Source organism: Lycorma delicatula, chromosome 3 (assembly GCF_047948215.1).
Source record: "Lycorma delicatula isolate Av1 chromosome 3, ASM4794821v1, whole genome shotgun sequence".
Classification (NCBI taxonomy): domain Eukaryota; kingdom Metazoa; phylum Arthropoda; class Insecta; order Hemiptera; family Fulgoridae; genus Lycorma; species Lycorma delicatula.
The window spans coordinates 87454556-87466993 of NC_134457.1; the positions used below are offsets into that span (position 1 = coordinate 87454556).

Consider the following 12438-nt stretch of genomic DNA (forward strand, 5'->3'; position numbering starts at 1 on the left):
CAACCATAGTGTTTCCCCCAATTTTACCTTGCCTGTGCTGCTCAATATAGTCATGTACTTCTCTAATGAAATTATTCCACTTGACCTACTGCATTCAGACCCATACCCTGTTCAATAACAACACTTGATGGTTTGAATGCCCAGTTATTTAGGTAATTTATGACGTTCACGAAGCTGAGGTTCAAATTTTTCAGCCTTCTACCAACACACATATTGATATTCAACTGGCAAGTGTGTTTGTTGATACTCCATACACACTACCTTCAGTTTCGTAAAGATACAAAACATGTTCATTGCGACTTTTCCAGGTTCCCGGTAGAATGCACCACACACTAGCAGGAATACATTGTCATTGTGTTCATTAGTTGAGCAAATTCCAAACATTCATATTAAATGTCAGTAACAAAATTAAACTGCTTTCAACTAAACACACAGAACCAAAATTTATTTCATTGTGATAGGAATATTACTTTTTTCCTATCCTTTCTGTTGTAGGCATTTAATCAAATATCATTCCTATATTGTTTGTTTTTTTTCCAACCAGTTTTCCAGCTGCTGCCAAGTCTTGGTGTATGTATATGTAATAATAAATGGTAAATGCAATTACTGTTACTGGCTTGCTACATCTTCAGACCTAGTGCAGTAAATGTACTGGTAAACATATAGTCTGGAGCAGACTCATGTCAACCATTCCTGAGATGTGTGGTTAATTGAAACCCAACCACCAAAGAACACTGGTATACACAGTCTAGCATTCAAATCAATATAAAAGGAACTGCCTTTACAAAGACTTGAACCTTAGAACTCTTGATTTCGAAAATCAGCTAATTTTACAATGAAAAGTTTAACCACTTGACTAACTGCCTGGTTAGTCTAGTGATTATCATTTCTATATTATTAAAAATAATAATAAACTGGTTATTTAAACAATTTATCAATGGCGCCTGTATTTGATGATAAAAGTTGGTAAAATTTGATTACATAAAATATTTTCTAATTATATGTAGTGTGACATCTGTTTATTATAAAACAAAAATTTTAACTTCTAGTAAAATATTTTATGAAAATGTTAATATAATAATAATAATCTGAAATATATATCTTCTTTTCTGTCTTTTAAATGTTACAATTTTGTTTGAATGTATTTTATTCATAAGTGTAAATTTTATTTATATGTATGTATTTACTTAGCAAGATCAGGCTGACTCACAATAAATACTAATGATTGGCAATGGATTATGTGCCATTTGTAAAATAACTTGCCTTACTGGAACTCGTACCTGAAAACTCCAGATGAAGGAAGAAAAATTTATATTTGAAAGCTAATATATAAAAAAATATCAGTATTATTTTTCAAGTCTGTTCGTAATTTTAAGTTCGTTATTGAAAAGTTGATTATTAAAATAATGTTGATTAATAGTTGCCAATGATGTTTATTATTTTTAGGTTAAGGGTTTATTAGTAGATTCAAAGTTACCATTTGACACTCTTGGAAAAATATGGGATCTAGCAGATATGGATAAGGATGGAAGTCTTGATCGTCATGAATTTATTGTAGTAAGTTAAGTTTTTCTTATTTAAGATTTTTTTGCAGCTATCTTTCAAGACATGATGTTCATTAATGATAATAATTAAGCTATTCTTTCTGTTCAGTCATAAACTTTTAACCCAACGTTATTATTACATTCTACTTTCTCAGTTGCCTGTTATATTAATTTCAATCTTTGTTTTCCTTTTCAGGTTTTACCATCAACTCATCCCTCTTTTACCAGATTAATTAAATTTCATCTTAATGTATGGTTGATAGAATTATAGATCATCTATTTACAGGATTCTGCTATAAATTTCTTCCCTACCTATTTTGCTTAAAACTGTTACCTTTGAATTTTATTGATCCTTTTTCTTTTCCTTTGAGAAAAGGAGAGGCATTACAATTTCACTACTGTAAAGTGTTATGTTCCATAACAAGTCTTTTCAAGAAAAATTTTCTAATTCTTGGATTTGTATTTGATACTAGCAGACTTCTTTTTTACACAAAACCATTTCTTGTTTGTGCCACTCAGCTTTTGATGTCTACCTTACTTTGACTTACTTGTAATTTTATTCCTTAGCAGAATTCTGTAATTTTCTGGTACATTATGTTCTCTAATCTTAAACTTTGATTCCTCATTATCCTCCTTTTTGTCATTCCCACCTTACTACCTTAATTTCAATTATTTATTTTCAAATTGAATTTCTCATAATAATAAATCCATTTCATTTAACAAATTTTTGATTTCCTTCAAAAGAACCGTATAATTGGCAAATCTTGACAATTTTATTTATTCGCCTTGGTTAATTACTCTACTCTTAAAATGGGTAGAAGTTGAGATGAAATTTGGACAGACTACATCTTTTTCTCACTCCTTTCTAGCATATCTTTCTTCATCTTTTGGTAACTTATTCTTCTAAAGATAGAGGATATATATATATAAAAGATTGTAAATGTATAGAGACATTTTGTTCACACACACACACACACACACACACACACACACACACACACACACACACACACACACACACACATACACACACACTGAGAGAGAGAGTGTGTGAGAGTGAGAGTGTGAGTGAGTGAGTGTGAGTGAGAGTGTGTGAGTGAGTGTGTGTGAGTGAGTGTGTGTGAGTGAGTGTGTTTGAGAGAGTGAGTGTGAGTGAGTGAGTGTGAGAGAGTGAGTGTGAGTGTGAGTGAGTGTGAGTGAGAGAGAGAGAGAGAGAGAGAGAGAGAGAGAGAGAGAGAGAGAGAGAGAGAGCGAGAGAGCGAGAGAGAGAGAGAGAGAGAGAGAGAGCGAGAGAGAGAGAGAGAGCGAGAGAGCGAGAGAACGAGAGAGAGAGAGCGAGAGAGCGAGCGAGAGAGAGAGAGCGAGAGAGTTTTCCCAGGACTTTCATAACCTATTCCATTCATGAAAATAATGGTAAATGTTAATAAAAAAATACAGTCTAAAATAAAATGCTTTGCATGCTATGGCTATTGAAAGATTCATTTGGATTTCAGCTACACCAGTGGTTGCAATGAAATTTTTAGGGCATTAATTAAGGGGCAGAATTAATGATTTCTTATTGTTATTGACCTGAAAAATTGAATAAAGTAGGTCCCAGAACCCTATCTGCAGTAGTTTTTGAGAAATATGAGGTGAAAACCAATAAATTGGAGTAAAATAACCTGTTTTTTATGTTTGACGTATAATAACTTTGTTAATGGGTAATAGCATATAAAAATGTTTAATAAAAATGATAAAAAATTTAATTCTGAACAAAATTGTGTAAGATAAGTTGAATAAAACAAAGACAACAATTTAATTTTATTTAGAAACAATACAAGCAAAGATTTTGTGTAAATTTTAGTTTGTATATAATTGGTTTGCCATTGAAGTAGTGCACTTATTTACAACAGACGAATACAGTGCTAGGGTATTCATTTAGGGTGTGTGTAATTGTAATGCTACAGCTGATGTAATAGAATATTAAATACGTTTTCTGAATCACAGGATTCCAGATCCAAAAACAATTAGTGCAACTTTTTGCAATCTTATTAATGACGTCCTATTCTTTTTGCAGGCTTATTTAATTTAATTTTTTGCTTGATGAATTAATTCACTACAGAAGCTTGCAGAGAAGCTTGTACGTGGGATTATAGAAATGGAAATTTGTGGTACACAAAAAATGCCATGCCTTATTTGAATTCGAACCTGGGACCAGTAGATATAAGGTTGAGTCACTATCACCATCATGGCGATCGGCAGAGTAAATTATATCTTAAATATTTTTTTTATTAATTTTCTAAGGATAACAAGTTCAACTGCAAATTTAATTTTTTTATTTTTTTATTTAGGCTATGCACCTTGTTTACAAAGCTTTGGAGAAGTATGCTATTCCTAATGTGCTTCCTCCAGAGTTAATGCCTCCTGGTAAAAGAAAAGATTCAATTCCTTCAGGTCCAGTTATTCCTGTATCAGCAGTGCCTGTCAGTACTGTATCTATAGCACAATCTAGTGAACTTCCTAAGGTAAATAGTGTTTATCGTGTGTTATTTAAAAGATGAAATGTTGAGATTTTAAAAAGTATTACTTTTATTAAAAAAAAAAACAAAAAAAACATTTATATTCAATGAAAACTAGTAAAAGATTTGCTGATTAATAAGTTGGTGGGAGGGGGAAGAAGACTGAAGTAATTAATTCTAATAACATGATTTATACAAATGGAAGAAGTTGGGCAGTTATACAATGGCGGAGTCATTTTTTCCCACTCCTGGTAGCAGCGCTGGAAGGCTTTAACTGTTAGGGCTTTTAACTGGTCAGTCACAGTCTTTTGAATGCTCACCAGAGTTCTAAAATGACGTCCTTTTCAGTGATGTAGAATATGAGATAATGTTTGTAACTAGATTAATTCACTTGTAGTTGGACAATTTTAAGTTATAAATCTGAACACCTGTCTTGTGCTGACTGAAAATATTCATTAATCCTTTTATTATAAACAAGTCACACATAAATGTGTGATTTTAGTAAATAATACTTTTATCTTTTTCAGTTTTTTTTTTAAATTACTGATGTGTATATTCTTTTATAAGCAAACATGTTCTGCTAATGTTGCATTGCCTATTTTAGAATTATCATATGGTAACAATTGATAGCCATTGTTTCTGACCAATGAATGAATTATTTCTCTCACTATTAGTTCTAATTATTATTCATTTTTTAGATATATTAGGAAAAAAATATTTTTCTGTAAATTCATTGGTGACTATTAATGTAATATATTTTGGAATTAAATAAACCAAACAGCGTAGTATAAATGTATATAGTTTAGTTTTTAATTGTATGTCATACATTTTTTAAAAGCTCGTTTCTTTTTACTTCACTGCAGTGAGTGACATGATGTAGCAGAACAATCTCTCTAAGTCTTTTTTTTGGTGGGGGTTTAAGATTTCATGACTCATTCCTTTGTATATCTTCAATTTTAACCAAAATACATTCCTTTTATGATAACTTTATTTTGGATTATAAGAAACTGTTTGAAACCAGTGAATTAACAGTCTGGAAGAATCTTGCTAGTGCAAAGAACTAAGGTCCACTATCCAAAATAAGTAAAAATATATAACAGAAAAAAAATTGAAGAAAAAAAGCTTAATTTAAAATGTTCAAAGTAAAAAAGTTAATTCAATAAAGCTCGTTGCTTTTACTTATAATAAATAACTTGTTTCATAACAGACATATGTGGTGTGTGAGTTTTTATTTTTTTCAAACAACAATATTATCCTCCTTCGAAGTAGTTCCCTTGGGCAGTTATACACTGGAGGAGTCATTGTTCCCACTCCTGGTAGCAGCGCTGGAAGGCTTCAACTGTTAGGGGTTTTAACTGGTCAGTCACAGTCTTTTGAATGCTCTCCAGAGTTCTAAAATGACGTCCTTTTCAGACACGTTTCAATTTCAGGAAAAGGAGACAGTCACAAGGACTCAATAGGGGTGAATAGGGGGGGGTTGAGGAACCGTAGGAATGCATTTTGAGGTAAAAAATTCCCTGTTGGAAATGGCCGTGTGACACAGGTCATTGTCATGATGAAGCATCCACTTGTCTGCAATGTCTGGTCTCACACGAATCACTCTTTTCCTGAGCCTTTCAAGGACACCTTTGTAAAAACACTTGGTTGACAGTTTGTCCTGGAGCAAAAAATTCTTTATGCATGATACCCCACTGTTAAAAAAGCATATTAGCATGATTTTGTTGGTTGATTTGCTCATTCAACATTTTTTGGTCGAGGAGATGATGGAGTGTGCAACTCTTCGCTTTGTCGCTTTTTTTCAGGATCGTACTGAAATATCCAGCATTCATCACCTGTGATCACACGATTGAAGAATTCTTGGTCATTGTCAATCCTCTGAAGAAAATAAATGCACACATTTCTTTGATTGTCCTTCTGTTCTGTTGAGGTTTTTCGGTACAAATTTTGCACAAACCTTTTGCATGTCCAAATCGTCTGTCAAAATTTGATGTACGGTGAAAGTGTTTAAATTTAACTGTTCACTCATCATCCTTATTGTTAAATGAAGGTCTGATCTCACAAGAACCCTCACATGCTCAATGTTTTCGTCAGATTTTGAAGTTGAAGGTCTCCCTGTTTTTGGCCTTTCAAAAATGATTTGTGCCAGCGGGAAACTTGTGCTCTTGATAAGCAATGTTCCCCGCAGGCCTGCTTCAACTTTTCAGAGATCATACTCACGGATTCCCCAAGTTTAACACAAAACTTGATTGCACAATATTGCTCTAAATTCTGATGCTCCATTTTCATAACAACAAAAACACAACTTCACTGAAGACGCTGTCAAAAATAATGTGTTGGCTGAATGGAATTGAAACTCGTACTGAGCATGTAGAAGAGATGAACACAGACCTTGAATGACCTTGAATGAAACACAGATGAACAGAAGGACAGAGTCTAGCACAGACCAATAGACACAGTGTTACCAATCTCATTACTTTTCTCACACACCTCGTATGTCTTTAAAATGATTATAAACAGCACATTTTATTTCATAAAATAATAACTAAGAACTAAAAGAAATCTTATAGGAAAAACTGAACTAAGTTGACAAGGTTAAAGATGGTGCAATGAGTTTTAGTAAATATTAATATTCTCCATTTCAACTCAACACTGTTGGATTGAACTATGTTGGAAGTGTATATTATTAAAGTATAATTTTATTAAATGTTGTAAATTTGAATTTAAGATATGGAGATGTTGCTCTTTGATTATTCTCCATAGTAAGCCTGTCAATAGCAAGTATACAATGAGCTTTATATAGTGTAAAAGTTGTGTTACGTTCGTAACAGAAACCACTTCTTAGCAGAAATAGGATTATTTAATCACGAAACACAATTATAAAATGGGTTAAAAATTTTCAGAGCGGAGACCATTTTGTGATGTTAAATATGCTAGAGTGGAAAAATGCTATTCAATAGTTCACGTGACCCAACCAGGCATCATACTGAACATTTTTAGATTTCTTGTACCACCCCTTCAAGAATATGATGTAAGGATATAAATTTTCATATTTTTAAGCTTCAAACTGCACAAAAAACTAAATAAACAGGACAGTCAGTAGAAGAATACTTTTTTGCACAAACTTTTTGTTGGTCATACTGATGCAGCACTTCCACATAATCTATTATGTTGAATGAATTAATCTCTTAATGTTGGATAAATTAATTTTTAATTTTTGTAAAAAAAAATGTAAACAGAGAATCTGAAATACCTAATTTGTTGTTTGAAAGGCTATTCCGCAGTGCCAAAGTTATCTGGTGCACTGTATCATTCCATGAAATAAAAGTTCAACAATTTGAGATAAACAGCAACAACTGAAAAAATATTTATATTAATAGAGTAAACTGAAACTGTTGACATTCAAATTGACACCCCTGACAGAAAATATTAGCTGTTCAAAAAGAACAGCTACTGGGAAAGTTATGGCCGGTAAAGCTGATAAGAGCTAGGTGCGAAGGGGATGGCATAGCGACTGAAATCATCACATGGAGGATGCCTTCCCCTACGGGGTCAGGATGTTCAAAAAGAATTTCCATTACCTTAACTTCGTTACCATATATTAATTCTACCACACCATTACTTCTTTACCATATATTTTAACTTATTACCATAACCTCTTTTGTTTATTGAAAAATTTTGACTACTTAAAACATGTACTGTGGCAGAACAGTGTAATGTGATAAGATTTTTATTTTGTTAAGGTGTAAAACTGTCCAAAATTCATTTGGCAATGTTAAAAGTGTAAAAACCATCTATTTTTTTTTTTTTGTAAGTGGACTGAATAGTTGAAATTGGGGCAGAACAAGTTTCACTAACTTTCTTTGTTGGGGAAGACTGGTGTAAGTTTTGATTGACTGTAGAAATAATTAATGACTCATAAAGACAGATATATAAAAATTTAGAAAGTTGTTGAAATTTGTAGTGACAGTATCAGCACTGTCTCATTCCATTATCTATAATAAGGTGAATTAATGCAAAATATGTTCGCTGTATATTCCTGTATGGTGGATTCAAAACCACAGATACTTGAATTCACATTTGTACATAATTCAAATGATGGTTTTTAGGCGAAGTAATGCTTTTTTGGATTTCATAATGAAACTTTGATTTGTCATTTTGAGTGGCATTTAATTGTCAGAGTATGAAATTAAAAAATCTTTATTAGCCTGCTAGAAAAAAATTCAAAACCTATGAGTCGGCTGGTAAATTGATTTTAATAGTGTTTTGGGATTATAAAGACCTCGTATTCATCCTTGATGATTATTGTTAAATATTTTAAATAAATTTTTAATATTTACTGCAAAAGAAAAAATCTTAACTTTTTTGACATTAAAGTTTTTAAAAAAAAAATATTGTGGATACAATGAATATTATGCTATATTTTGACCAATTTTTTTAGTTTTACTTTAATTGATCAGGAAATGGTTAGTGTTAACTTAAAATGGAATCTGATTTACTGAGACTGAATTCTTTTTAGTTAATTGTAGAAATAGAGCATTACAATTAAATTTTTCAAAAGGTCAAAAAAGGAAGCTATTTTATAACATTGTCAGTTAATTTAATTTATATTAAATTTAAAAAAATGTATAAAAAATTTTTTTTAAAAAAATAATTAAATATTACATGTATTATATTTCACATTATTTGCATTAATATTTATTTATAAAATTTTTTATTTTTATGTTATTTGTAATTTTTGTCATAGTGTCAAAACTGAACAAGAATCAATTAAAGCAGTCAATTAGTCAAGACAGAATTAAAGAAAATTTTACTAACTTAAATTATTTTTTCATAACCTATTCATTGAGTTATTTGTAAAAAAAAAAAAAAAACAAAATTCCTGCTACTCTCTCCACTAAAATGACTGACACGCTTGATTGTGCTTTGGACAATTTGATTTCTGTAATAATAAGTAAAATTGAACATCCTTACCACTTCATTTTTATCACTCTGCCTCTGTTTACCTTTTTATTTTCTAATTTTTATTGGACCTTTATAAAATATAAAAGATTTAATACATTGTTACATAAACACTAAAATGCCTACATTAAAAGTGAATCTGAGTTGTTGAATGTAGGTAAAAATATGAATGATTCATTTTAGGCATATCAAACAACATGTTTATATATTAATTTAATAAAAAATTTCAGTTTAAGAAATCCTACCCTACTAAAAGGCATTTGTATGTGTGTCTATCTGTGTGTATCTCCCTGTAGCTGAGAACATGCATACATGATCGAATTTACTGCTCGTCAAAAAATCATAAGATTTTTTCTTAAATGTTTAAACAATAAATAACAGTAATAATAATTATAAAAGAAATTAATAAATTTGACTACTGTAATTTAGTCATTCAATATTTTAGCAGATCTTAAAATGCAGTTATGTTTGATAAACATAAATCAATATTGAAGATAAATACTATCGATTATTCATTTAGAATCCATTGCTATTTTGTCAGAAGGTTAATTTCATATTATGATAATTTGTTTCGTAATTTGAATATAATACATAAATAATAAATTAATTAATTTGATTTATATTTAAGTTTCCAGCTCTCGTAGTGAGTGACTTTGCATATGGATGTTATGGATCTTGATGAAAATGTTGAGAGTGCAATCTTTAAAAGATATTGTTAGAGATTTGCTGGAAGTGACTTTTTTGCAAATGGAAGATATCAACCAGTTAAACAGTCATATCAATCATTAAACAAATATCAGTTTGAAATTTTGGTTGGTCTAGATTGATAAGTGGAACAGTGATTTTTGTTTATTTAAGAGAAGAGTTTAAAAATGGAAGCAGATATTTTTAAGTTATTTTGGTTTTAGAAAGTGCAGTGATGGTAACCCACCTTAAAACTTATTTCCTAATGAGCAAGGGTGTTATGACAACTGAATTATGACAACTACTTTTTTTTTGCTTTTCCATGATCAATTTTTATCATTAAAAAAAAAAACATTTTTACACAAGAGGCAATCAATTTTGGATACCTAATAATAGCATTCTGAGATGCAACCCACTTGGAGAACCTAGCTATGGAGCCTGCAGCTAGTATTAGACTAAATATTAAATTAAAATAAAGAAATAGTAAACTGGAAAGTGAGCTAAATCTTATGAACACCACATTCTGGTGGTTCAAAATAATCTATTGTTTAAAATTGTAACCATTTCAGTAAACAGAGGATGTAGAGCTATTAATGATGAATGGTCATCTAACTGATCAGTGGTTTTGTCAATAAATTATTCAGATTATTAAATTAAGTGACTGATAACATACTTTTAAATAAAAATAACCAACATCTCTTAAAATAATTTTTCAATTCAGGTTGCTGTGGACAGTGGGAGGTGGGTGGTGAATGATTCTGAGAGAGCGCGATACCATACGCTGTTCGTTCAGACAGATATTGACAAAGATGGTTATGTGTCTGGTAATGAAGTTAAGGATGTCTTCCTAAAATCTGGATTAGCTCAGCCTGTTCTAGCTCATATATGGTCAGTGATTGTTTATATTTGGTTTTATTTGTTAATATCTAACATGATTTACATGCCATAAGTTAATAATTTTTATTATTTAGATTATATCTGGAATTAAATTGGCTTTTACTATTATAAGCTCATCTTTCAGTGGGTTCTGTTTCTTTTAACTTGATATTCATATGAGTTTTCTTGACAAGTCTTAGTTCTTCATTATTCAACTCAAAATTTGAAATTTATGTTCTTGTATTAATGGCTTAATTTTTTTTCTGTTATAAAGCAGTAGTATATATTAGTTTATTATTGTGTCAGTGCGAGTAATTATCAGGTTTGTTGTCCTCTTGAAGTAAAAGTTGTGGGTTTCTTGCTACATCCTTAAAAGTTTACTATCACAGCCATAGCTAACCTGCAAGTATTTATTACAAATTTACTTGACTAGTACAGCTCATGTCTGTTCACTAGTGATGTATATGTGAGTAGCTAAGATCAGCAGGTATAATTCATATTTTGCTTTTACTTAACAAAAGTTGAAGTATATTTTTTACTTAGGAAATGTTTATTCTACATTTTTTTGTAGCATGGTTTGTTGGAGGCAAAGGAATAAGAGACGTGATGAGTATTTGGTATGTAATAATTAGAAACTTTTTAGTAGAAGGTTGTACAGTAATTTATGAACTTTATCAGAGTATTCTCTGCAGATTTGAAGGATGTAATTTAAAGAGTGTGGCTAAAGATTGGCAACTGGGATATTGTCATGATAATTTTTACATAAGTACTATAAAGCGATTTTTGCTATAAAATCTTTCAAACTATTATTGTGATAAATTCTAAACAGATTATATAGCTTGTACTATATTGCACGTGCAGTCATTATTAAGCTTAATAATTCCTCTTCACCAAAAGCTGGTTGTATTTGTTCAGGTATAGAGATATCATTTCATAAATAAAGTGATATCCCTTCTCTATTTATTTCTGCATTCGTTTTAATTATAAATTTAAAAAAAATTTGAAATGATTTACCTTATGCAATTGTAAAATTATAGTGACAATTTAAGCAATTCGGATTTATAATAAAATTCAATCATTCATCTTCTATGATCTTAAATGGGATAAATACTGAATTATAGACTTCATGATCACAACATATGTTAGCACATGTAAAAAAGTGCAAATCTTGGAGATGTAACCTAATTATTATCTTGCAGAAAATAAAATTACCATATAACTATTTTTTACATTAGTTGTGTTGATTTTTCTTTTTTTTTTTGAACTAAGAGTGAAATACGTAAAAGTTGCTGTAAAACATTTTAACACGTTGCAAATGTATTAAAAAAATGAACTGAAAATATAAATATGAACAAGTACATTAACACTAATAAAAAAATCTTGCTCGTTAATAATTTCTGCTTTGCATTATTTTGTTCATCAGTTTGCTAGTTTTTGCTTTACAAGAAATCTACTATTTTATTTTACACTATACAGCATAAATCTGGTAAATTTATTTAATAATAACTTGTCAGAACATGGATTCTTTTTGTTTTGATGTATTTAATTTATTATTATACATCATTTCCTGGGAAAAATTGCTGTTGCCTGGGATTCTTCTTCTGAACTTTCTTTAATAAATAAGCCTTCAATTTGAACATTAATGACTTAAAATTTTCTGTTCTGCACCGGTATCTTTTTTTCTTGTTCAGTCTGTAAGTCATCGTCTATATGGTTTTATGTATGTATATTCTAACATCTCCTTTAACGTTAATATGGAATAGTTATGTTTACTTTTTACAAATATTGACAAAATTATGTAACAAGTTGTGTATATAAACCTTTTGTTGTATAGGATTTAGTTTTAAAAAATTAACAATGAAATAATTACTAGATTT

General features: G+C 30.3%; 1 protein-coding gene across 3 annotated transcripts in view; it reads left to right on the forward strand.

The window, feature by feature from the left end:
* Eps-15 (Epidermal growth factor receptor pathway substrate 15) overlaps positions 1-12438 on the forward strand; it is a 190279-nt gene that overhangs the window by 77008 nt on the left and 100833 nt on the right. For all 3 annotated transcript variants that reach the window (XM_075360152.1, XM_075360150.1, XM_075360151.1), the window contains exons 6-8: positions 1447-1557; positions 3875-4048; positions 10407-10573. In XM_075360152.1, the coding sequence (XP_075216267.1) occupies positions 1447-1557; positions 3875-4048; positions 10407-10573 (452 nt within the window). The remainder of the gene's footprint in view (positions 1-1446; positions 1558-3874; positions 4049-10406; positions 10574-12438) is intronic.